Source organism: Ananas comosus, linkage group 7, assembly GCF_001540865.1.
Source record: "Ananas comosus cultivar F153 linkage group 7, ASM154086v1, whole genome shotgun sequence".
Classification (NCBI taxonomy): domain Eukaryota; kingdom Viridiplantae; phylum Streptophyta; class Magnoliopsida; order Poales; family Bromeliaceae; genus Ananas; species Ananas comosus.
The window spans coordinates 335379-361765 of NC_033627.1; the positions used below are offsets into that span (position 1 = coordinate 335379).

The window sequence follows — 26387 nt, forward strand, 5'->3', positions numbered from 1 at the left end:
CGACCGAATATCTCTAAAATTAAAGTTTGATTTAGCCCGGCCCAGTGTTGGAGATCGTCTGAGAGGGGACTTGGGCGCGGACATAGTTAGCCGCTCTCGGTAAATTTTCAGTCTATACTTGGACCAACAAACTTGGCCCAATAACTCGTTGGCGAAAGCGCAGCGAGCGACCCAATCAGCTCCAATACGACCTGGGCATGGGCAAGGGAGCAGCATGGCCCAGTGGGCCTAGAAACATGTTTGGCGTGCTCCCCGAGCCCAGCTCTCCGGGTTGACAAGCCCATTCATCTGCCATGCATAACAGCTTTAAGATCCGTGCGTAGGTCTTTAGTTAGACGCATGAATATCTTACTTGGTACTTAAACAGTTTGTTCTATTTACTCAAATATATTGTTCTATTATTATTATTATTATTATTATTATTATTATTAAACTATTCATGTCAAGAAGATCCCATGCTAGAAATTAGAAGAAAAGAAAAAAATCCACAATTATTAATTTCAATCATAGAAGAAAATCGTCACCTGCTGTTCCCACCGAGATTTCCCTTCCCTCTCGAGAGGTGTGTTGAGCCGTCCTATGTTTTTGCCCCGTGGACACCTTACCTACCGCGCGTGTAGACAGTAGATAGTAGATACCCGCTTTAGTTTAGCCCACTCCCCGTCAGGGCCCCACGTCCGTCCGAGGGCCGACACGTGGCATAAAAAATTGGCCCTTTTTTCCCGCATCCCCAGGACCGGCTCGTGCTGAGGTGTTCCAAGGGCCAACCCTCCGTAGATCTTAGCGTGCTGCGATGACGTCACCTCCTTGGACGCGTCCCCACTCACCCACCTCGGTGGGCCCCAGCCCCCGGCCCGTCGCTGTCATCCCGCTACCCGTCCACCCCTCGCATCGCCCTCCACGTGGCGCGAGATGAGGGCGCTTTTAAATTTTAATCACCGAAGAGTAAAAGCCTGTGTTGTGGGCCCCATTCTTGTCGGGATTACGTGTCGCCCGTGAGAGCCGGCGTCTTCATTGGCTTCTTCGCTAGGCGTTGAACTCGGTCAAATATTACTTTAATAAAGAGAATTTTTTTGAGGGCATGCATCCACTTTATAAACAAAACACATTTCTCTCGTATACCCCAAAACATCCATACCGTATGCAAGTATACTAGAGACCATCTACTTTGTAGTTCTTGTGAATTCTTAAAATTTAGTGGCCATAGATAAAATAATTTTTCATCCAAAGCCTAATAAAGCTAATAGTAAATATTACTTATTTACTGTTGATAATAGCTCAGATAGAGTTTAGAATAATATTCGAAAAATATAACTATACATTAATTTAAGTATAATTACTATGTGACAAGTGTATTAAGTATAAAAAAAATTTATATAATATTTTTATTGTATTGATAAATATATATATATAATATTTTTAGCTACGTACATATCTCTATTAAAAATCTCTACTATTTATAACATGCAATGCTAATATATTAATAAAAAAATTTGTTACTCTGGGAGCCCTACAACAGTACTCTCTTAATTTGCTCCATAGATTCCTTTATAAAGCATACTAGATTTTTCCAAACCAGCTTTTAAAAAATGAAAACAAATTCTAACCCAATCATAGACCAACACCGATAAAATATTGTCTAGCGTTAAAGATGAAAATTACATTTGGGCCGATAGATAGATATATACCTATCGTATAGTAACTTTTGCAAACTTAATCTGAAAAAAAAATAGAGATAAAGATAATAAGGTAACCAAAAATTCAAACGCAAAAAAAAAAAAATCAATTTCCCCTGAAGAATTGAGGCTTATTTTGATATTAAGATCTATCTAATAATATTATTAGGTAAAATAGAGTTGAAAAAAAATATATAAAAATATATTTTTATATTTTTTGATGAAACGATAAAAAATATATACTAATCATAATATTACGTACGGAAATAAAGCAGCTTTTTTTTCATGATAGTTTCTCATCGTAGCAAAATATATATGGGATCACGTCATCGCCTCTGCCTTGATCCACTCATCATCGTGTGACACGTCGTCCAACAGCTTGTTGGCTTCGCTCGCCGTTTCAAATATTCTCGGTCGGAGTCGTCGCGGCGTCCGACGCGTGGAGAGAGGAGAACCGGCTCCAGCCCGTAGCTTCCGAGGGGATAGCTTGTAGCGCGCCCCGGTAAAACAGGTGCGTGTTCGCACCCCCTCGGCGGGGCCACCGACACGTGTCGCGAGCGGGCACGGAGTCTCATTCCTTGGACACGCGTCGTCGAAGGCCCAAGGAGGGTCAGAGCCAGCTACTCGCGATTTGAGGCGCAGACGCAAGTTTGGTTTCGGCTCCATGGTACGGAAACATGCCGCGTGTCTACACGTGGTGGACCAGCAGGGTTTTGGGAATTGCCAAAAATAAAAGAAAAAAAAAAACCACTATAAACAAAAAAAGAAGAAGAAGATGAAGGAAAACTGAGAAAAATGGAAGCGCCTCTTCCTCTCTCTCTCTTTCTCCCTCCATTCTTGTTCTCATCTCTAATGGCTTCTCCTCGCCTCTCTATTCCTCGTTATCAATCAAGCAACCTATATTTCTCTCTCTCCCTACTTTCTCAGAATTATTATAAGTAAGAATATATATGTTATGTTAAAATCGGTGCTTCAGTTTTTCGTTCCAGCTCTGTTCCAGGCGTTGCATGTTTCTGTGGAACTAGCCTCAGAACCTCAAACAATGCCCAATTTTCCGACGATAAATGGGGAAGAGGGAGTAAAAGGATTACATGTTTATGCTTAGTGCGCGTTCGGATGGAGGATCTCTCTGCGAGGATCGCGAGGAGGTACCCGCGGGATCTTTTGAGGGCCTTCGGCGGAGCCACGCACAGCAAGGAGCCGATTCCGATTCCGATTCCGATTCCGATTCTGGCTCCGGTGGGGGAGGGAGAAATGGGGGGGATCGAGCTCAATCTGGGGCTGTCCTTGGGCGGGTGCTTGGGAGTCGAGCCGGGTAGCGGCGGTGCGGACAAGCGGCTGGTCCGGTCGTCGTCGCTCGCGGCGTTCTCGATCTTCCCCTTGGGCGAGTGCGAGGTCCCGGCCGTCAACGGCGCGTTGTTGGCGAGAACGTGCTCGCTCCCGACGGAGGCCGGCGAGGAGCAGCGGAAGCGGAAGGCGATGCAGAGCCTGAAGAGGCTGGAGGCCAAAAGAAAGAGACTGGAGAGGAGGAATTCGAGAGTCGGCTCGGACGACGACGTGGTNCTCTCTCTTAATCCAATCTTATGATAATTATCGTGGTTCAGTAACCACGATAATTCAAAAGTTGGACACCTATTTCGCTACATGCCAATCCTAGTATTACCAGGGGATCCCAACTCACCCACCAAACAATTTATCATACTAAATTACCTATCTTTACTAGTCTCCCTATCTAGATTGCCATCTTTTAAACCATCGTGGTTCACGAATCACGATAGCTATTGTAACATCGGCCTGAGTATATATATATATATATATATATATATATTAAATTTTTATTTTTTAATTTTGTTTTTTATCACGTGGTACACGTGGTTTTTTTTAGGGGACCGAGGGACCACGGTGCGCCGCGGGTATCCCCGTAGGGGTTTAACAAAAGATTCCTGTGTCACTGGTATTTTAAAAACGGGGATGGTCTTCCATAGTTGAGGACTAAATAAATAAACTGTTCTGGTTCATGTTTAGGGTGGCTATTGGAAACTACACACAGAGGGGACAGGTATTTTCACACAAACAAACCGGTATTTTAGTGTAACTTTCTTGCCGCCTTTTCATTCTGAAGTTCCAAACGAATGTACATTTTTTAATAAAAATTTTTTAATGAAAATACTTAACACTCCTTTTACACACGAAAGCAAAAGGCAGGCTTTGGTCGTCTTTTGCTTTCTTTTTTAGTGTTGCAAACCCTCTTCTCCCCCGTCCTACGCACGTTAGATGCTCCACATGAGGTAGAGCAGTTGGCACTCTCTCTCCAGGTGCCAGGTGCAGGTGCCAGCTGGAGAGAGAGAGGATAAAAGAGAAAAGAAAATATATATACAATTTTTATCGTTAAATAAAATATCATATATTATGTATAATAATACACACACACACACACACATATATATATATATATATATATATATATATATATATATATATATATATATTTATATATAAAAGTTCAGTATGATTCTATTGAGTTTATTGATGGTTGGGTTAATTCAGATTTGGACGCCATGTTTCCGGATCTTCCAAATTCCAAATGTTGTCACAACACCAACTGCCATTTATTGTTAAATTTTCATTCGTAGAATTTCTGCAATTCTATGCCAGTTGGCTTTCTAACCTTTAGGTAGGTTTTTTTTTTTAAAAAAAAAAAAAAAACTTGTTGTTAATACTCTATTGTCATGTGTTTGATTGGATTTGGTAGGTACTAGGACAACTTGATTTCTTTCTTCTCCCTCAATATAATTTTTTTTAAAAAAATAATGTTAGTTGAAATATGCTGATATCTGCCCTTCCTTTTATTTATTTAATTTTTTTGTCTGATGTTATTTTTTTCTTGTCCTCTCTGTTCAGTGTATTAATGATTGTTCTGTGTTAACTGTCGAGATAATTGGAGAATATAATAGTAGATGAATGAACAGATAAACATGTTAGGAAATTCTGTTCCACAACATATATATGATTGCTGTCATCGTTATTGTGAAAATGCCCATGTCCTTCGCGAACACATACTTTCATCACCAGAAGTGTCGATATTGTTGCGATTGTTTACGTGAGAAGCCTGTATAGATTGTAACCATTCTTTTGCATGTGATAGAATTTTAGTTGCAATGTGTTTGTTATATAGCAGGATAGCACTATGACTTGCGAAAGAATTCAAAACGAATTATGCTGGGCAGGGAGATAGTAGATCAATACAACACTAACTTCACGATAGAAGAAGTTTAAATCAAAACATTCAGATCGACTAATTGAGCACTTGCTTATCTATAGGGTTTCTTCGTGCCGTGTTTGTTGGTTCTGTGCATTTCTTATGAGCTTTTGTGCAAGACTGCTGAATTATTTACGCACATTAAAATCTTATTTCGGTCGAACATGTTCTTCACCTTCATCACTTGTGCGCCCCATTTTATTGACTACAAGTTCAGTACCATAAATCCTTTACTGCCATAGAAGTTACTCAAACTAGTAGTAAAAAGAAAATTATCTGGCTCCAAAATTTCAGGGTTGAGAGTTTTTCTTTCATCTGATTTTCGATTCAAAATTTTCAGGGCTAACCATTACTACAGATTCCAAGGGACCCTCAATCAAACCGCCTTTGCCCGAACATGACAATCATAAAGCTGACACCAATCCCACCGCTGCGACGATGCCAAGAACTCTTAATTATGCTGCCGAAGAAAATGGCTTAACACTAAAGGCTGATCAGAAAGCCAACATGTTTGTGGGAGAAGCCGACCGGGATATGATGGAAGAGATGCCATCTGTGTCGACAAGGGGTGATGGCCCAAACGGCAAGAAGATTGAAGGGTTTCTTTACAAGTACAAGAAGGGGGAGGCGGTGAGGATTGTGTGTATATGCCATGGGAAGTTCCACACCCCGGCTGAGTTCGTTAAGCACGCCGGAGGCAGTGATGTGGCTCATCCTCTCAAACACATTGTCGTTAATCCCTTGCTGTCTCCTGGAAATCAGTGATGAGAATCTGTCAAGTTGTTTCAGATCAGGGGAAAAATCTGTTGGAGATGATCAAGAAAAAAATGTCAACTTTGAAAGCAAAAATGCTAGTACAGAAAAAAGAAAAAGGGGAAAAGTCTTCGTTCTCTTTACGTGTTTTTTTTTTAAAAAAAAGTTGAGCTTCTTCTACAATGTGTTACGTTATTGGGCTTCTGAAAGGTTTTTAATTGGGTTGCTCTCAGCCTTTTCGTTATCCTGAATTGGCAAGTTATTCTACAGAAAAAAGTTTTCGTAGAGTTAAGATCTTGGTTCTCTCTTGCGAAGCAACGTATTTGGTGTCTAAACCGTTCTCAACTTTTTTCCTGTGCTAACATTGGTTAATTATATATGCCTGTGAACTAAGTGGTGCGACTTGTTTTATGTGGTGCTGGAGATTATGATCGAATTGCAAATCTAATGCATCTACTGGTTGGAGCTGCACACGGCGGATGCCGCTCACCAGTAGGGTTCACCACGAGACTAATTAATGAGAGATTGTAAATGATATTATGTTTTGCAATCCATTTACGTCTCATTTCAGCTTTCTACTGATCTTGAATATATATAAAGCTATTCTTCAAGTTTGATGGCTTCTGATGAACTTTTGAATGGTTGGAACCAATGTGTTGATCAAATTCGTCAAATTTCAACAGGTCTGTGCTGCGACTATTATTCTTTTCCCTCTTCTTTCTTATGTAGTAGTTGTGTTTGATGGTGGTGTCTATTCTAACTTACTCTCGGAGATCAGGCCAATCCTAGTTCCTCTTCAGATCCCGTGTATTAACAGTTGATTACTCTGCCTTCTTCATTTAAGCACTGAGACAGTCGTATTGCTGGGGAGATTTGTGTTAGGAATGTTTGTATGTTTAGCCATTACTATATATTATATGCTTATAGGTTTAGTGCAGTGCAGTCTTAAGTGTAATTTATTTCAGTTGCTAGTGTTCTAGTAGTTTTTCCTTCTATGGAGGATAGTTAGTGGGGTATGGGTAGTTACTAGCAGTATGAAACTGTTTTTAAGTTGTATTTATTGGAACCTTATGATAGTAAAATATTATCTATGTTCTCTTATCCAACAAATACTATTGTATCTTGTTAACAATGGAGGAAGGTTCTCCCTCGAAGAAGACCATCAACTTGCAAGAGTTGATTAAAGCTTGAATCTCTCAACTTATCTTGCAATTCTTTCAAATAACAACCACGGGAAAGAACAAGAAGAAGTCGTCAGATTTTTGGCTAGTTAAGCCATCATCGGACTTGCCGGAGTCAATTCCATCAGAAGCTACTCGAAGGGTTACAAGATCCCAATCCGTTCGTAACAATTTGATATACCGTTAACCAATTTTCCACCTTAATTTTTGATGACTTAATTTGTAAATTATCGCTAAACGAACCGAATAATAATACTGAATTTGTCATGAATCTGTGTTTTTATTGCTTACTGTTATTCAGAACATGTACATTAAATGAATTATAAATAATTTAAAGCTCCTTAGCTTATTGATTGTCTGTGCCAAAGAATGGGCAATGTAAATAAAGTTTAAAACTGAAAATTGTTAACATATTTATGCCCCGAAAGTTTCACAGTTCCGTGACTATACGGACTAGTAATCAGGGGGTTTTGCATGAATCAAAACTGTATGCTCTTGTCATACATTTTCCAAAACTTAGATCCATTAATTGTGTACTTTGCAACACTGACAAATTATTGGCTGTGAATTTCAAAAGTATTACAAATAATAAAAATAAAAAATAATAATAATAATAATAATGCAATGAGTGTTGTTCAATCAATATATGAAGTTTTTTCTCAACTTTCTAATTGAATGTTGCCTCCTAAATTTCGACACTTACGTATATGTTGAGAACGAAGAATGTGTTGAAAGTTAACTTTATATTCACAGATTCTAAAAATGAGATATTGACCTCCAAAAACAGGCCTCTCCGAAGGGAAAAAAAATAAAAAAAAAAATCAAAAAGAAGGAAGAGTTGATAAGAAAAATAAGGTATTATTATAAGTCTGGAGGATGGTAGCTTTTTATATTTAAGTATGAGCATATGCTAAAGTTCCCTAACTTATAAACTCCTAATTAATATGCTCTGTGCTTTTGGTTTAATTCCCATGCGTATTCTTCTATAAAAATATTATAATGCATGCTTCAAGTCAACTGAAAGGGTTCAAAGTGAAGAAAAAGAAAATGTATAGTAAGAGGAAATGAAATTGACTTATGAGGGATTGGCATTACATAAGGCAGTACTATCTATAATCGATTAATAAAAATGATAAATAATTCATTATCTATATTTTCTGAATGTTCTTAGCATATGCTAAAATTGATGTAAGTACTTCCCCAACTATCCTGGATTCCTTTTGATCAATCCCCAGATAACTTATATAAAATCTTTCATTTAAATTTCAAAAATTAAAAAAGAAAGAAACATTTGGAATATTCAGTAGGTATTGTTTCATATGTTGCGTATGATCACGTACGACTCAATATTTTCAAATCGAAGCTGATTAGAATCACGACTAAATCGTCGAAATAATTTGAATCAACACGCTAAAGTGGAGACCACTCAAAGTCGACGACGATACCTTGGGAGCAAACAAAGGTAAAAAAGAAAAAAAGAAAAAAAGAAAGAAAGAAGAGGTGCACTCTTCTTTCTTGAGGCCTCTTTGTCCGGCGTTGACTTTGGCACAAATAAAGATCTCTAGCTCTCAGTCGATTCCCTGCCCAACTCTCCTTACGTGTGCTCTCAAATGCTATATATATATATATATATATATATATATATATATATATTCCCATTCTTCACGGCAATGATGTGATCGGACGGCTGGAGATCGTTCTCCCGTACAATCAGAATGGGCCCGCCATGTTGACCACAGCCCACGGCCGTGACTCTGACGCCACAGCATTATTGAGAGCCCAACTTGGCGTGCCAACTCCTCCTTTTCCCCTTCTCTTTCAAGTATTATATATATAAATATATGCAGTTAAATTTGTTAAATTGATTTTAAGCTCTTACTCTGATTTCCTATAGAATAAAACTATTTTTGTTTTCTAAATTTTGGGTCAAAACAAACACACTCTAATCTTTTAATAAGTAGTAGATGAGAGCGTTATGTATGGTAAATCTATTGGTTCCATTGGCCTGAGTGCAGAACTGTCATTCTTCCATTTAAGTAAATTTTTTCGGTTCAGATGTTGCTGTCACCATTTTTTTTTTTTTTTTTTCTGCACGTGAATACAACAAGCAATACTATTTGTTGAACTGCGATCTAATTAAAATTTCAGTGAGATCACAATTATGGCGTGACTTATTCCGATGACTTTATCCTGGCTTATCATTATTCTCGATCTCAGCCAACAGCAAAATTTATACAAGTTTTGTAGGTGTGAGTAGCGGCATCGGTGACTCAATGCCGCCGCCTCCGTATGATGCTGTGCCACCGTGTTTGAATGATCTGCTGCAGGATATTTCGTTCTCACATGGCTCATTTAACTTTTTTTATGATGTGTTCGTACAATTTATTTGCACGAACAATACAATCTGACACACCTATAATAACGTAAATGTATTAAAACTCATTCACTAATCTTATCAATAATATTTTTTATTTTTTATTTTTTTTTTTTGTTTACGTGCACAACAAATTTGTGGCCAGTGAAATTGATCACGATGGGTTCAACTCTACCGTGTCAATTAATCATAAATTCTTTCTTTTTGAATAGGATTTTACCCAAACATTTTTTGAAAAGATATTCATATTGTACAGGAAAATTGTATAATAATAATGTGCTAATTGTCACTAAGGGGGAATAAGTAACCAATGGGAACAAATATTTAGAATAGCTCGTTATTCCCGCCGAATATTCCAATCCGAGACACCCTTTCTCTCTCTCTCTATACATATTAACAAACACCATTATAAATAGTGAATAATCAAAGCGGGAGATCGAAACAGACCCTTTTAGGGGCGAAGAGAGATCGCGCGGAATAGGAGCGAATTTGGTGAGAAAAGGAGAGCGAGGAGGCTCGGGCAATGGCTTCTCCCTGTAAGCATTAGTCCCTTTCCCTTCTCAAAATTCTCCAATTCGATCTACGTTTTGAGGGTTTGATGTCTTATTTCGACGCATTAGCTCAATTCTTATGTTGGGGTTTTTTCTCCCACTCTTTTTTGGGGTAAATTTGAGATGGCCATTGGGTTTTATATATGAATCGTTGCATTTACCTGGAAGAAAACAAAGATTTGATTTTTATGAGATTCTCACTGTTTTTTTTCTTCTAACATGCTTATGAATCACTAAAGCCTGCTTATAAATTTGATTAGATTCACTATATTATTCTTAGGGAATAGGGAAAAAAGGCAACTTTGTGGGTTTGGTTGAGTAATTTAATTCGTTGTTCTTCCTATAGTTTTAGTATCGGGTGATTTATGTGGATTTTGGTATCTTGGGCAGGGTATATACCTATGATTCTTCTGTTACTGTGTGATGGAATAAGAGGGAGAACATTGTACCCACTTCCGAGTAAGCTGGAGAATAAAGAGAAGAGGCCCTTGCAAACATACAGGCCATACAACATTGCTCACAGGGGTTCAAATGGAGAAATCCCTGAAGAAACTGCTGCCGCTTACTTGGTAAATTGAGCCCTTTTCTTTTTTCACTGCCTTATTATGTATATATCATCTATAATTTGGAGATATGTTGAGTTTGTCATAAAGCCGAAGGATGTTGGTTTGATGTACTCGATCCTTTTTTGTTCAAAATAATCTTTTCTTCTTCTTCTTCTTTTTGAGAAAGGCAATAAGCTGGCTTTGCTGTTATCTAAGAAAGTAAACTTTTGAAAGTACAAACCGGATTGTCGATCTCCACCAATGCTTTATTGAGTTGAACTATAGCTGAAGAGAGAATTCATAAACTCAGAAGCTGATAGTTTGTTGAGTAGATCATGCTTTGAGTGGATACAGAACCCACGTAAACGTAACAAGCTCTCTCGGTTTGCTTTCTTCTTTTACTTAGTCTGAGCTTTTCAAAGACTCTTAAGTGTCGCAACATGAAAATTTACTGTTGCAACTCATCAATGGGTGGCTGCGCTGCTAGGATTATTTGTCCACATTGAAACCAAATTCATCTTGCAACATTTCACTATCTTGTGGTATTTCATCTCGCATTAAGTTTTGGCAAATTTTAAATTCAAGTAATACTTTATTTTGGCTCTTGCAGAGGGCTATTAAAGAAGGTGCCGACTTTATAGAAACTGATATCCTTGCGACCAAGGATGGTAAATTGATATGCTTTCATGATGTAACACTTGATGATACAACAGACATTGCTAATCATACTGAGTTTGCTGATCGTAAAAGAACCTACGAAGTCCAAGGGGAAAATATTACTGGATGGTTTGTAGGTGTGAACACCCTCATTTTGTCTTTCTTGTCAGAATATGCATGCTACCTCAGTTAATAATGTAAAAGGTTAACCCAGTAAGTTGTTCTGCAGATTATTTATGTTTTACATTCTAGGTCAGATGATTTCTATTATTTTTAGTTCAGAATATGAGTGATGTGGCTTAGTAGCAAGCTTGGATATTGGTTTTTAGTGAGGTAGCTTTTTATTTTTATTTTTTTTATTTAACTTAGAAGTGCCAATTCAAAGTACTATAGTTTGTTAATCATTTAAGGAAGCATGAGAGTCCACTCCAGTATGCATGGCAGCTGATACTTCGTCATAAATCATTCCAGAAGTTGCTGATAATTACATTGTTATATAGCTATGTTGGTCTTATTTCAAATTTTGCTCTACCAATTATAGGAGCTTATTGTGAATTACTTGTCAATATCATGATTCCGAGCTTTGGAAGGAGAAGAAGCATTAAGTGTTGAAGCCTTTTCCCTTGATTATACAAAATAGTGATATTCTGAATTTTATTTGTGTACAGTGGACTTCACTCTTAAAGAACTTCTGACATTGAGGGTGAAGCAACGATATAGCTTCAGAGATCAACAGTACAATTGTATGTTTCTTGTTTTGGTGAATTTTGAACCTATTTGATTCTTTCATAATTATTTTTCATATAATTTAGTGAAATTCTTTATTTTCCTAAGATTTATTGGTGTTATTTTAACACGATGTATGTATATGTTGAAGGCTCTCGTTTTTTGTGTAAAAGATAACTTATTTGATGTATCAGCCATGTAATGGCTTAAAGTTTGTGGTTGTCTTCCCGATGGAAGTTGCCTTTTATTTTATTGTTGTGCTAGAAGCATAAACTTTTGCTATTGACAAACATATAACTCAATTTTGTTTTTGTTACATGAGCTAAAATATGACAACATTCTAACCTGCAGGGAAGTTCACAATTATCACATTTGAGGAGTATATTTCAATTGCCCTAGATGCGGACAGAATTGTTGGAATATACCCTGAGATAAAAAATCCAGTTTTTATCAATCAGCATGTAAGTCTTTTTGTCTGAGTATGAGTCCATCATTCTGAATACTTATCTAAGATACAATCTGGATTATTCTATTGCAATGGGGCTATAGGTAAATAAGGAGATATGTTGCCATATCTTGATTTGATTAAGTAATCATTCTTTTATGAATTATGCTGGCACTTGTAAGAAAGTAATTCAACTTTGGTGCCCTTGTCTTGTAACTATAATTTTCAGTTCCTTTTTTCTCTTTTCAGTTCAGTATCATATACAATTTTCTTTCATTCCTCAAATTCTGAGGATGAATATTCTACTTGTGGCAGGTCAAGTGGGCTGATGGAAAGAAGTTTGAGGACAAGTTTGTGGCGATGTTGCTGAAATACGGGTATAAAGGTGAATATTTGTCAAAGGATTGGTTAAAGCAACCAGTATTCATACAGTCCTTTGCTCCAACTTCCCTGATATATGCATCGAACATGACAAATTCCCCAAAGATTTTTCTGATTGATGATGTCACAATTCCAACTCAAGACACCAATCAGGTCCAGCTTTTTTTCTTTCTTCCTTTCTTACTCATAATATAAGTCTGATATCCGTTTCTTTTCTTCTGTATGAATAGCCATTGAATGTACTATCCTTGTTGTAAGAGAATCTGTTCACTAAAATGCACTTATGGTTCATTTGTTTGATGTGCAGTCATACTGGGAAATTACTTCAAATAGTTATCTTCAATATATAAGAAACTATGTGCTTGGAATTGGACCATGGAAGGACACCATTGTTCCGCCGGTGAACAATTACTTGACTACTCCCACTGATCTTGTTGCAAAAGCACATGCTCATGATCTTCAGGTGTGCTCATCTTGAGCATAAACTCGGTCGATACTTGTAATTCTCAAGGGTTGATACTCACCTTATCATAAAATGGTGATCGCAGGTACATCCATATACATACAGGAACGAGAACCAATTCTTGCACTTCAACTTTAGTCAGGACCCGTATGCTGAATATGACTACTGGATAACCAAGATGGGGGTTGATGGCTTATTCACCGATTTCACTGGGAGCCTGCATCATTATCAGGAGTGGACAGATGCTACAAAGAACCAAAAACGCGCAGAGGGAGTATTGCGTAAGATCGCCCACTTGGTCTCCTCTTATGAGAGAGACTTGAGTTTTTTTTAGTTGATTGAATTGTCTGTGCTCCTCAATTGCATAATGACATTGTATAAACTTCCAATAAAGTTATATGCTGCTGAGTCATTAGTTTGTCGTGTCTATGTGTATGTGCTATTTTCACTTCAATATAATAAATTTTGTGGTTGTGGTGTTCTTAGTTTCTTCATCATCTTTCGTTGTACGAGGCTGGCATTGATTGGTTTGGTTTAGTTGTGTGTTCGAAGGGCTTGCTGCACATGCAGTTGGAGAACAACGAGTACAAGGATTAGAGGGCCGTAAATATTGGGCAGGCTTAGCTTTTGGAAGGGCATATTGAGAGAAGGAATGCATTTGTTGGGTTCTTTACAAAACATTCGACCTTGGTACCTTTATGGTTGCTTATTTTTTCACTTACATGAGAGAGAACAGTAGAATTATATGTAGAACATGAGCTCCAGACCTGAGGATGTCCCCTTCAAATTCTCTACTAAAAGTGTATGTAGAATAGATTCTATACAAAGGCCTGTGCGTATTCAACAGCTTGCTTTTGTGGGACCAGCAAACCTTTTCTTGAAGAATTTAAGAAAATATACTTCTGCATTCTCCAATCTCCATTCACAAACCAAAAATTTGACTTGTCAAACACATTGATGCGAACAGAGACAAACCTACAATGAACCCAGCACACGATCTACCCTTGCACGACACGAGCAGTTCTCTCCCCGCCAACAGTGGGGGGATAGGATGAAGGCGTGGAGCTCAGCCATGAGGAAAGAGAAACAGGTATACCTCGAGTTACTAGCCATAACAGATAGAAATGGCCATTTAGATGCTTCAATGATAGATTGGAGTGATGGTGAACATGGTTGCATGGTATTTTGAATTGAGCAAAACTACTATTGGTGGTACTATCAACTTACTAATCCTTAGATCAAAACTAAAACATCCACCAAATAGTAAAACCTAAGCCTCTGAGGGATAAAAAAATAGATAGTAAATATTTTTCCTCAACTACAAGTAGTATTCTCGCCCCACCAGTATTTATGCATACTCAAGTTTCTTGATTGTGCACGACAACACGGCAAGCAGAGTTGGCATGAGCCGCTCAGGAACAAGAGGGTCTAAATCTTACATTTCAACACATGGGAATAGGGAATTGACAAAATACATTTTTATCTTTTTTTCTCTAGGTGATTCAAACTGGATGAACAGCTGATGGTATCAGGTAACAGCCACAGCACGAATTGCGTGCAACAAATGTCCATCTCTAACCGTGAAATGGCTGTTATGAAGAGATGTGGGTCGACATTGGGTTATTTTGCTGAGATTTGTTATTATTCAGAGTTTCCGACTCCATAGCAGCAACACAGATCAACCGCCAGTAAATGGTTGATGAATTTTACCCTTAAATATTCCACGTTCGCCAAGGAAGAGGATAGAAATCCATATATTCCTTAGAGCAATCTTCTGCTCGTCCCATCACACCATCAATTTGTCAACAAAAACAGCACCTCCAACACATAAATCTCTTGACTCCCAGTGCTAATCTTCTGCCCGTTCCATGCACTCCATGGTGATCTAAGACCAGCCTGAAAGAGAAGGAAAACAGCTATTAATCAAAAATAAACCCAGCACAATATTCCTGTGATTGCTAAAATAGGAAAAATCATACTTACTATTGTCCATGGCAGCTCCCAATTTCCTTGGATAAACTTTCCCTGCTTTCTCAAGCCGCAGATGCTTACTTTGTAATTAAAACTAATCGAGCAAGTTTCAAACCCCAAATCTAGCAAGGAATATGGGCAGCGCATCAGTGAAAAATTGGAGATTGCCAGCTGTAGAGATCTCTGTTCCTTTCTCAATGAAAAGAGAAATCCTCCAATAAAAAAGGGAAAGCTTGCGCTCTATCTTCAGCAGATATTCCTGCCACCCTTTCTAGAGACGGTATTTCATGTCGATTGTTTTAACATTGTCAAGAAGATTCTGTAGCTTACCTACGGTAGACAAACAAAGTTCTCAGAACATTATAGCCATAGAGATTTATGCATATGCAGAATGTCAACAAGCAAACAGAGCAGGTATTCCCAAGGTGTTCATTTAGTACTCATGACATCTTTATGCAATGATTGATGGGGTCCGCAATACAGTTTCAGAAGCATAGAGACATGCAAGAATGAGGCAACATACAGAAATAATATGAGAAAAAAAACTGAACTCAAGCCTGACTTGAGAAACTGATCGACAATACATCATATTAAACTCATTTTCCTAACCTTCTTGAATTAAGAAATGTTCAAGGAATGCTCACATTGCTGGTTCTAATAAGGTGGAGGTTGAAGTTCCTTTAGCCGCCGGACAACCTGCTTCATTGTGGGCCTAATAGCAAGCGAATCAACAGTACACTTGACCCCCAAATGTAAGGTCTCTACCAAGTCATCATGTGGGGCCACATCCCACAGCCCCTCTGTGAAGAACTCACGAGCCCGGCCTTTCTGCAGCAGCATACAGGCCCAAGTTACAATATTAAAACCATTTCCATATGGAGAGAAAGAGGGATCCAAGGCTTTCTTGTCTGAAAGCAATTCTAATAATACCACACCATAGCTATATACATCTGCTTTATCAGAAACACGGCATGTCATTGCATATTCTGGGGCTACATACCCAAAAGTCCCAGCAACACCAGTGGTTGCATGAGTTTCAGAATTTCCAAGAAGTCTTGCTAATCCAAAATCAGAGAGAAAAGCGTTGCATTCATTGTCCAACAAAATATTACTTGGCTTAACGTCACGATGAAGAATGCGGGGTACGCATTGGTCGTGCAAATAGGCGAGTGCGCATGCAATGTCTAATGCTATTTTATGAAGCATCCTCCAATCAACAGGCCTCTTCGACCTTTCTTGTATAAACCTTTCCAAATTACCCCCGGAAAGATAATTGTATATGAGAAACATCTCCGAATCACTCACATGATATCCTATTAGGGTCACTAGATTGGGATGCCGCCACCTTCCAAGAGTCTTGATCTCAGCATGGAACTGCTGAACACCTTGGAATCTTCCAACAGCAAGTCTCTTGATAGCGACTAGGACACCTGGCGAAATCTCAGCCTTGTATGTTGCTCCAAAGCCCCCACTTCCGATGCAATTACTCGCATTAAAATTGCCTGTGGCATGAACAACACTCTCGTAAGTCAGTGGGACCCCTATATCATGAAAGACTATGACTTCCCTCCTTCCTGAAGGACGATTTGAAGACCTTGGCGCACATTTTTTTGTGTAAATGTAGAGACAAATAAGTGCTAAGAGGACTGAGACAATGGCTGATGCCGAAGTAATGGAGGCAATTTCAATAGAACTAAAACCACCGCCGCTGCTGTTGCTAGGTGAATTTTCGGGTGGTGGTGAATCAGTGTATCCTTGTGAATTTGCAGTACGACCTTGCAGGTCTGTTGGTGGAATAGTAAGAGAAAAGGCCTGACAAGACTGGAGAAAAGGATTTCCAAGAACACTATCACATGTCATCGTGCCGGAATTCAATGGCAACGACCCAGATAAGTTATTGAAGGACACATTAAACACAGAAAGTGAAGTTGCATTAGCAAAAGCGGAAGGAATCTTTCCAGAGAGCATATTGTTGTTAAGTAGGAGGACAGCGAGGCTTCTTAATTTAACAAGATCGCTGGGAATCTCACCTGAGAGAGAATTTGATGAAAGATCTAAAACCTCTAGTGACCTCAACCGGTCAAATCCAGAAGGAATGGGACCAGTAAGATTATTTCTGGCCAACGAGAGAAACTTTAAACTCTTTAACTGGTTAAAACTCTCAGGTATGTGATCGCGAAGATGGTTCCTACTAAAATCCAGAATAACAAGACTGTCCAACAAACCAACACTCGAAGGAATCAATCCCGAAATTTGATTGCCAGCTATATCCAGAACTCTGAGGGATCTGCAATTAACACCAATTTCCGCCATAATTTCACCGGATATCTTATTGCTACTGAAGTTAGCAATCAACTTCTTCAATTTGCTGCATTTTTCTGAGAGAATAGCATCTAAGGAACCCATAAGATTATTTCCATCGACTAAAAATGCATAAACGGTCTGGTTCCCATATCTGTCAATAGCAACCGGTAAAGATGACAACAAACCTGTAAACTTATTCTTTCCAAAATTATGGTACACGACAAAATCATCTCCAGAATCAAAAGAAGTTAAGGGTAGCGCTGTAATAGTCCTGTATGCAAAGAATGAAGAATAAGCCAATGAGAAGCGATCAGAGGGGAGCAGAGATGAATAGCACTGCTTGTAACTAAACCTAGGAATGGAACCAAATAACTGATTCCCACTGACATCAAACACATTCATACAAGGCACAGCAAGCTCTGCAGTGAGCTGACCAGACAACTTATTAGAGCTGAGATTTAGAAATTTAAGGTTCTTGCACCGTGAAAACCCTCTTGGAATTTCTCCAGTAAAAAGATTGTTGCCAAAATTAACAATTTCCAAGCTCTCACAAGTACCCCAGTTGCTAGGGATCTCTCCTTCCAATGTTGCCCTTGGGGCCCAAAGAACCCTAAGCTTCGGCAGAGCTGTGATATTCTCTGAAATCCCCCCTTGAAAAGCATTGAATTCATCACCATTGACATAGCCTGAAGGTTCTTTGCCAGAAATAGGATCAAACTCATTCACGAGAACGACAACAGACAAATCTACGCAGTCTCCAAGCTCCGAAGGTACAGGGCCACTCAAGCTATTTCTCGAAACATCTAAAACTTGAAGCTTTCTCAACCGTCCGAGGTCAGAGGGAATGAAGCCATCCAAAAGATTCGAAAACAGCAGGAGAGAACGGAGCTCACTACAATTCCCCAAATTAGAAGGAATGCTACCGACCAATTGATTTCCCGACATGTCCATATGCTCGAGACTGTGGCAACCAGCTCCAATCTCGTCGGGGATCGGCCTCTCGAAGTGATTGAAGGAGAGGTACAACTCCTTCAGCTTAGGAAGGCTACCAAGAAACCCCGGAACGGAGCCGTTGAGCTGGTTTCCGGCAAAGTCTAGGGTTTCTAAATCGGTACAGCTCGAGAGGGAGGACGGGATCTCACCTTTGATCAGATTCGATGCAAGGTTCAGAACTCGCAGCCCACGTGGAAATCGAGACGGAAGGGTCCCCCACAGCGAGCTACCCTCGAGATCGAGCACCTCCAGCTTCTCCAACCTCCAGATCTTAGCGGGGATCTCTCCATGGAAGCTATGGAATGGTAAGAAGAGGACTCTGAGCTCGGAGAGGTCCCCAATGGCGGCGTTGAGCTTTCCGGCGAGCCGTCGACTAGGATCGGGGCATCGCCGGCCAAAAGGACCGGATCTGGAGCAGGAAAACGGCGGCGAGGGGAGCCCCTGTGCGGATATATTGAGGGCGACGACCCTGGATCTCGAGTCGCAGGCGACGCCGGGCCACGCGCAGTGGTCGCCGCCGGGGGCGTCGGACCACCGGCGGAGGAGCCCGGCGGGGTCGGAGACGGAGCTCTTGAACTGGACGAGAGCCGATCTCTCCACCGCGGGGCCGGGCCCCAGTTCCGCCGAGGTAGACGAGATCAAGAGGAGGAGCAACGGGAAGGAGACCACCAAGGCTAGGGTTCCGGCGTCGAATCTCCGGCGAGCCGCCATTGACGACGGCCCCGGATGGATGAAGAAGCCCTAACCCTAAGGGAGAGCTGAGGACAACGATGAAGGTCGCGGAAGGGGAAACCCAAATCCTTCCTCAAAATCAACAAGCATGGAGAAGAAGAAACGAGAAGTATGAGGAGACCTGGAGATCAATTTTTGAGAAATAACAGGTGGCAAAGACAAAAAAAAGAAGAAGAAGAAGGGTTGGCGCTAATTTGAGCTCTTTCGCTTCTGCTGCTTCTCTCTCTCCGTTTCTTCGTCGTCGTCCTCGTCGTCGTTCCTATTCTTCTTCTCCTTCTGATACTTTTCTTTTCTAATTTTTTAGATTTTTAAAATCTGAGAAAACTTAATTTTAAGTTCGATTAATTTCTACTGCCACCGCTCGTGCTTCTTCCACCATCTTTCGCTTGGCGCACCGACTGTGGGCCCCACTGTAGACCGCGTGACTGGATCAGCTGTTTCCTACGTAACAACAATTCACGAAAGCTGGCGAATAAAATGCTTGCACGTGTAAAACGGTGGACCCGCATACGTGGAGGGGGAGTGACAAGGGTATCGAACGGTGTTTGGCGTTTGAAGTGGCGCATCGGGGGTGGAGATCGGGAAAATTATGGGGCGGGTGGTGGGCCCGACCTGGGTCAACCGTGCGTCGGATGAGTCAAGAGAGAGAGCCCTTCGATGTAACCGTGATATGCGAGCACGAAAAGCTGAGGGCCCCGCACGTGAGACATGTACACGTGGATACGGACGAGTGGGACCACGTGGGTGCACTCGACGCTACGTGTTTCCTGAACATCTTCTTCCACGTCACAGTGGAACGAATCAGTTAGGACGCAACACGTGTCCTTCAGTCCAAATGGTGTTTTTTTTTTTAAGATTTTTTGTGAGAGATTAAACCGGAAAATTTACGTATTAGTTGTGAGAAACCATTAATACAATATGCAATCTGTGTGCGCATGCATTTGAATGTATGCTTGCATGGTGCTCAAATTAGTAAGTTTTTGACAAGTTTTACATTCAAACCCAACAAATAATTAATTAGAGCAGTTATGTTAATCTCTATATTTGGGAGAACTAATTTGATGTGATATGATTCTCAGTCTGAAAAATTAAGACCGTTACTTTTTCAACTGGAATGCTTTTTAGCTACATGCAACAAATAACAAATTTTTGGTTAAATAATTGAATAAATAAAGATTGAAGAGAGAGCCTGGAATGCGCTACTCATCAACCAAAAAGTACGGCATCTATAAGAGGTGGTTGGATAGGGTTAATTGCAGTGGAAGATAGATAGATATTAAGCTTTAGCAGGTCTAATAAATTAAAGATACCAAATAAGAAGATGGATTTTGTCAACATGGTCCCCCCTGTAGAATTCCAGTGCTCATTATTTACACAAAATAATAATACTAATGGTGCATTAATGTACCAACCATGGAATCATTAGGTAGATTGCAAAGATTTCTTTTATTATTAAATTACTTTTTAATTTTAAAGAGATGACTTTACTGTTATTCAATCATTCAACTATTAGGATGATGCATCTAATCGTCATCCTAAACTTCTCTGCATCATGTGAGACACTTCTTTGATAGTCCACTTGTGAGATTCATGACCACTTCTTATGAGGGGAGTGCTCTCACTTACTAATTACTATGCAGAGAAAGTGATGAAGGAGAAACTCATGCCTGCACCCGATGCATCTGTGCATCCATGGACCGCCCCTTCACCTCAAAATTTCATCTCGGTTTTAAACCAAACCATCTATCTTTCAAATAGAGATTAGAACGATGACGTTGATTGAAATGTAAAGCATAATATGCTTTTGATAGGTGAGTTGTGCACAGATAAAAGGATGCACTGGGTGAGGGCTGTAGTTTCGCGCGAGTAGGGAAATGGAGTGATGAACTGGGGGCTGTTGGTGGAAGGATTCATCCCAAAGAATGCAAGCTGAATGAGACTTTGGAGGCATCTCTACAGATCGGATTCTCGTCGACATGAAGAATTCTATGATCACACAGATGTTGGGGCTTTAGGGTTAGCTGTGCCTACTGCCTAGCTTGGACGTCGGTTTAGGACCGACGAGTTTACCATCGTAACATGCCTAAAGATTTTGCTACAGCAGAAAACTAAAATAAACTTCTTGACTTCAAATATAAACATTCTATTTCAGATTCTAACTTTGCAATACTCCCTATATAAGAACCTGCCGATCTTAATAGTGGTAGCAGTTAGACATCACCTGCATTAAATTACAGAGAGCAATTGAACTTTGTGCTGGAAATAAGCTAGAAACGGATGAGACATTGTTGAACCGAAAGATCAAGTTCCAGTAGCTTATGAAAATTACTGCTCACAACATGTAGTTAGAATTCCTCTAGTTTGAGAACAATTGCATGCTGACGAATTGTCAACCACTTCCACAGACAAATTTTGCAGTAGTTCATAAGAGCTGCAGAACAAACAGTTACTCTCTTTAAATACAAAGATATCATATATTACAACTAGCAAAACAATGCAGTTACCATCAAAATGAAATTATTTACAGCTTACTCTCTCCACTAATGAAAAATGAATAGCTAATCAGCTATTTAACACCTGTAAGTATTTTCCTCAAAAAACTGATCGCTTTATAAAAACTGATCGCTTTACAGACAATTCGAAAGCCCTGCTTGATAAGAAAGGGTCGGTTGTTCCGAGATAACAACAACAAAGAAAACAGTCTGCTTCAAGTGGCATCAAACAGGAAAAAGGAGGTCAATGTTTCGAAGCTTCTAACGTCCCACATGTTCTTCTATTATGCCCAATTTGGTTACACTGTGTACAGTGCAGCGGCCTTACTTCCTTGGATCGACACTGCCCATAATCCTGCTTCTTTCTTGGGGGATCATCTATCTCACCCCATGCGTGAACATCCTCATCATGGCTATCAACATTGCACTCATAACCATCATCATCAGCAATTACATCCTTCTCTGGCTGAGCTCGTAGCTCTTCCAATGCCTTCTCCCTCCCAAGGAAAGCCCTTTTGTATGTAATAAGCACCCCATACTCTTGATGAATGTCATTGACGATCTCTCTTGGCTTGTAATTCCAGTTATGCCGAAGCTTGTCTTTTATGCAATTGGCTATCCACTTTGCCGTTGCTTGGCGATGGCCAGCTTCCTCTGTCCTAACACAAGTGTGTTCTGGTGTTAGGGTTCGTATTCTAAAAGTAGTGACTTGTGGGAGTTTCGATGCGTGTACTCGCCATGTGCAGTCTTCTGCAGCACATCTGCAATTCATAATCTCAAAAAATGTAAGATTAGGCAACATAACAGATATCGTGACCTATTAGGCATGTCTGGAGTTTCTACATAACTATTGTCTAAGCAGAGCTGTTCAAATAAGGGCTGATAGCCTTCTCATCCAAATCTTTTCAGCAGCTTTCCGCAGCAGCAGAAGTAGAAGCATGAAATTGGAGATTTTGTTATGGTGCAAAAGCTCAATTTAGATTCCTATCACAGCAAAAGCTCCACAATTTTTTGTTTACCAAAGACTAGTTTCTAGAAGACATNTATATATATATATATATATATATATATATATATATATATATATATATATATATATATATATATATATCAATTTCAAACGTCAAAGATTGTTATTTAGAAAAATAAAGAATTAATCAATGACCTGGCTGTGACGCGGCGCTGATCCGATCTGATCATATGGAGCTCAAAATTCGCAGCGATGGCGGCGCTTGTTAGCGCATTGCGGAACGCCTGTACATCCTCATATTCCTGACCGACAACTAGCGACTGAGAGTCTCTTCGGAATGTTTCCCCTGACATGCCTGGGCCTACCTTTTGATGCCTTACATAGCCTCTTTTCAAGGATGATGCTGAAGTGCTTGGATAGATTTGGCTATTGAGTGGCTCTTCTGCTGTCACTATTTCCATCTCTCTGCAATTTTCCATCCTCATTCTAAGTTCTTAATTTGCAACACAAACCCAGTTCGTGGAACATAAGGCACAATAGTATGACATTCCAAATGCAACTCAAGGAAGACAACAGTGAGTACTCTGAAAGTTGAGTCAAGTTCACTCTGTTTGATACCAAATTGTACAGAGAATGAATTAATTTGTAATTTCACGAAATTCAAATGAATCGCATTTGGGGTTTACCAAAGTACTATTGGATTAATTTCCATTATCCACGGTCTTGTTCTACCATGTGTAATTCAAATTTTCTAAACTAAAATCACGGCAAATCAGACCTTAAATCAATCAACTTGCTAATACACATTGTAATCGACCGAAATCAATGGAAACCAGTGCAAATCATAATAAATAACAATCCAGAAAAGGGAATTAAGCAATTAACTATCCAGAATTAACTTATCCAATTATTACTGTAAGAAAACAATTAATGATTGTGGATTCAGAAATTTTAGTTTTGACCAATACCTCACCGTTTCCACAGCAGTGGCAGCTCCAAAGGCGGCACCTTCGTCTGCGGCAATCTCATCATCGGTATTTTGAGCATTGGCGGTGAAGAGAAAGATTGGGATCTTCTGACCCGAATCAAACTCCTCCATCATGCTCCTAACATCATCGTCGCTCTCGACGGAGACGAGGGGGGTATCGACGCCGATGGTGACGTCAGGAAGCCGGAACCTGACGTCGAGCGAGCTCGGCTCGGCGCCGCAGAGCTCCGACATTTTGGCGAGGAGCGATCGGAAGCTCGCCGCGATCGAGACCAGGCGCGTCTTCCCCCCTACGTACGACGCCCTCCCCTGCTCTCTCACCAACTCACCCCCGAAGCTGCAGAGGAGCTTCGCCTTCGTCCCCCCCGCCATTTCCACACAAAGCCCTAACCCTAACCCTAACCCTAACCCTTACCCTAGCTTATCCCGAAGCCTAATCCCTAGGATTGTGATCCGCCATCGCGATCAAGCACAAAATAACCAAAAATTCCACAAAAATTGAAGGAAAAAAAAAACCCCCTGACCCTGACCCTAGATATCAAAGCCTGAACCATAAAATTGTGATCGACCATCGAAATCGAGTAAAACAAATACCGGAAATTCTATAAATAAAAATCGAAGAAAAATTACGGAAATTACATCATTTCGACGGCGATTTATTGGAGATGAGATCGGTGGTCGCCATGGATGAACGGAGGTAGCCGGAGAGAAGGGTAGAAAGGGAAAGGGGCATTTGGGGAAAGGGCATCATGCGGAGAGGGGAGGAGGAGCACAAGGGGAGCATAGTTTGGAAACTTTACGGGGGCATTTTGGTAACTTGGACACGTGGAGGGTTAGAATGGGGATAGGGTATTCGGGGCCTTCGTTTCGTCCGTTCGATCCCCAGCGTCAGAGATGATAAGATAAGGCTGTAAAATGGAAGAGATAGAGAGAGAAAGAGAGAGAGCATCAATGGAGGGATTTGTGAGCAAGGGTTATTCCTGTGCGGGAGTTCCATGCTTCGATGGTAAGTAGAGTTCCTCATTTTCCCGATGAAAACATTTATTACTTAAAAAAGAGTATTTTGTGCTAAAGCTTCATGAAGTGGTGGTGCTGCTGCTTATCTTGTAGATCATGAAAATAGTAATCACAGGAATATAAGAGCTTGAATGCATTAGTATTTGTATGGTGCTGCGTTAAATGGGCTAATGCTAGAAGCTTATGAACTATGTTATGCAATTGAAGTGGCTCTTGAGCCATTTTTGTGAGAAAATTGAGCTTAGTCTCTGTAGCATACTGGCTTGTATTGATTTCAGAAAAAACAATATCAGAAAGGTACAAAACATATTAATTTCAGAAAAAGATAGGTATGAAACATATTAATTCGACGGCGCGTGTAGCCAAACAGGGTGTGAGCGTACGAACTGGCGTGTTTGAATGCATGTTGAATTCTACATACAAGACATTCTAGGTAGATTGGTTGAACTTCTGCTTACCGAGACTCGGGAAGCGAAGCTAAATTTCAGTTAGTGAATCTGCATGAATATCAAACCATGACTAGGCTGGACAGCACAGACAAGAACCAAAAACAAGTTCTCATATATCAGTAGGCTTGGGAGAATTCAACTAATAAGTTCACATATAGATGGGAAGATCAGAAGATGAGAATAGATAGTTTCAAGAATATGTAGTTTACATACCCATTCTTGTCCTTGATAATAGCACAATAATTCTCTCTCTCAAAAAAAAGAGAAGATAATAGCACAATAACCCTTTTTTTCTGTAGGTAAACAGTTTCCAAAAATATGTTGGCCAACTTCATATTTCATGCGGAAACCGTTATCCACTGCTAGTATCGCATGGTCAAATGCATTTTTGGAACCGCAATCGGTGCTGAACAAGCACCATGCGAAGGTATGATTGTATGAATCCTGTATGACTCTGACTTGATTCGCTTAATTAAAGCTGTCAATTCTTGTTTGACGTAATAAACTCCTATTCCAATAGAGGGCTAAATTTATGAAAGGGAGGCGACATTGCTTTTTCACCTCCCACCGAATTCTCCAGTAAAACTCCAAGGACCGACTTTCCTTCCTAATCCACAAAACTCGTGTCCTTGATATTTTTATAGTTTTGAGTAATCCTTCAATAAGAAATTCCCTTTCCTATTTACTCATAGCTGTTTCAGTCTAATCAATTCGCCAGTTTCGTTTAATCAAAAACTCCCGCCATCCTCGCAGAAAGTTCTCTAACTGTACAAATTGGCATTTCCACATGAATGGAACCGAAGAGTATTTTGATGCTAACAATGCCTTTTCTAATCTAATGTAGGTTTATGCAGTTAGGAGGAGAAGAGCATATATGCAGTCCGATACTTATGTTCTTTTAGAACCAGGCAGAGGTGAAGAGTTTGTTTCGGAGGACGAACTCAGAATTAGATTGAAAGGCTGGTTGGAAAACTGGCCTGGAAATGTGTTGCCTCCTGATCTCGCGAGATTCGGCACAATCGATGATGCTGTTTCGCACCTTGTCAGGTCTGTATGTGAGCTCGAGATCGACGGTGAGGTTGGTTCGGTACAATGGTACCAAGTTCAACTGGAATGAGACGATCTCTTCAACATATGCCAATCAATCTTAGTGTAATGTCGACGTGAATAAGTTTTTCTTAATGCCCATTTTTTTTGGTTTCTTTTTTTAAGAAAACTTCGAAGCTACATTAAACTGTAACTAGTAACTAAGAGATTCTTCTCTGCTTATATCTTCTTCGCTTGTACAGAGCTAGGTTTGCTGTTTTGTGATTCTCAGTTCTATGCAGGAATACCATCAAATAATCTACTCTTGAATATATTCTTCTCTTTCATATTATATTTTTCGCTGCTTCATGCATGAAGTTATGCATTTGTTACTTCCATCTGTATGAACAAATTTTTTTTTTTCTTTTCTTTAC

The 26387-nt window shown here is 39.9% G+C and overlaps 5 protein-coding genes across 7 annotated transcripts; 3 read left to right on the forward strand and 2 right to left on the reverse strand.

Annotated features, from left to right (window-relative positions):
* On the forward strand, positions 2422-6299 carry LOC109713076 (ninja-family protein AFP3-like; the record flags this gene model as incomplete). The annotated part of the gene is given in 2 exon segments (XM_020237034.1): positions 2422-3238; positions 5274-6299. Coding segments are annotated over 2 exon segments (873 nt in total), but the record flags the coding sequence as incomplete, so codon positions are not given.
* On the forward strand, positions 9574-13505 carry LOC109712676 (glycerophosphodiester phosphodiesterase GDPD6). Its single transcript, XM_020236398.1, has 8 exons — positions 9574-9779; positions 10185-10363; positions 10950-11133; positions 11665-11739; positions 12074-12183; positions 12483-12701; positions 12856-13011; positions 13097-13505. The coding sequence occupies exons 1-8, from the start codon at positions 9767-9769 to the stop codon at positions 13343-13345; spliced, it is 1185 nt and encodes a 394-aa protein (XP_020091987.1). The 5' UTR covers positions 9574-9766; the 3' UTR covers positions 13346-13505.
* On the reverse strand, positions 14173-19286 carry LOC109712675 (LRR receptor-like serine/threonine-protein kinase RPK2). 3 transcript variants are annotated; one of them, XM_020236397.1, is made up of 4 exons: positions 17013-19286; positions 15627-16484; positions 14995-15312; positions 14173-14907 (listed from the first exon to the last, which is right to left on the reverse strand). In XM_020236397.1, exons 1-2 carry the CDS (start codon positions 18988-18990, stop codon positions 15637-15639), a joined length of 2826 nt encoding a protein of 941 aa, XP_020091986.1. In that variant the 5' UTR covers positions 18991-19286; the 3' UTR covers positions 14173-14907; positions 14995-15312; positions 15627-15636. The 3 variants fall into 3 exon arrangements, with proteins under 3 accessions (XP_020091986.1, XP_020091984.1, XP_020091985.1); XM_020236395.1 differs by having other exon boundaries at positions 15627-19285; XM_020236396.1 differs by having other exon boundaries at positions 15592-19285.
* On the reverse strand, positions 21354-24249 carry LOC109712677. The gene is made up of 3 exons (XM_020236399.1): positions 23442-24249; positions 22669-22938; positions 21354-22264 (listed from the first exon to the last, which is right to left on the reverse strand). Exons 1-3 carry the CDS (start codon positions 23831-23833, stop codon positions 21748-21750), a joined length of 1179 nt encoding a protein of 392 aa, XP_020091988.1. The 5' UTR covers positions 23834-24249; the 3' UTR covers positions 21354-21747.
* On the forward strand, positions 24313-26305 carry LOC109712678 (protein CHLORORESPIRATORY REDUCTION 7, chloroplastic). The gene is made up of 3 exons (XM_020236400.1): positions 24313-24467; positions 25227-25354; positions 25772-26305. Exons 1-3 carry the CDS (start codon positions 24377-24379, stop codon positions 26042-26044), a joined length of 492 nt encoding a protein of 163 aa, XP_020091989.1. The 5' UTR covers positions 24313-24376; the 3' UTR covers positions 26045-26305.

Excerpts from the sequence above, each read along its gene's own strand:
- LOC109712678 (XM_020236400.1), top strand. The coding sequence starts at position 24,377 with ATGGAAGAGATAGAGAGAGAAAGAGAGAGAGCATCAATGGAGGGATTT. Across the intron at positions 24,468-25,226 it reads GGGAGTTCCATGCTTCGATG|GTAAACAGTTTCCAAAAATA; the intron begins GTAAGTAGAGTT and ends TTTTTTCTGTAG. Across the intron at positions 25,355-25,771 it reads TGAACAAGCACCATGCGAAG|GTTTATGCAGTTAGGAGGAG; the intron begins GTATGATTGTAT and ends AATCTAATGTAG.
- LOC109712677 (XM_020236399.1), bottom strand. The coding sequence starts at position 23,833 with ATGGCGGGGGGGACGAAGGCGAAGCTCCTCTGCAGCTTCGGGGGTGAG. Across the intron at positions 22,939-23,441 it reads ACTGCTGTGGAAACGGTGAG|AGAGATGGAAATAGTGACAG; the intron begins GTATTGGTCAAA and ends GGAAAATTGCAG. Across the intron at positions 22,265-22,668 it reads CAGCGCCGCGTCACAGCCAG|ATGTGCTGCAGAAGACTGCA; the intron begins GTCATTGATTAA and ends TATGAATTGCAG.
- LOC109712676 (XM_020236398.1), top strand. Across the intron at positions 10,364-10,949 it reads AAACTGCTGCCGCTTACTTG|AGGGCTATTAAAGAAGGTGC; the intron begins GTAAATTGAGCC and ends TGGCTCTTGCAG. Across the intron at positions 12,184-12,482 it reads CAGTTTTTATCAATCAGCAT|GTCAAGTGGGCTGATGGAAA; the intron begins GTAAGTCTTTTT and ends TACTTGTGGCAG.
- LOC109712675 (XM_020236395.1), bottom strand. The coding sequence starts at position 18,990 with ATGGCGGCTCGCCGGAGATTCGACGCCGGAACCCTAGCCTTGGTGGTC.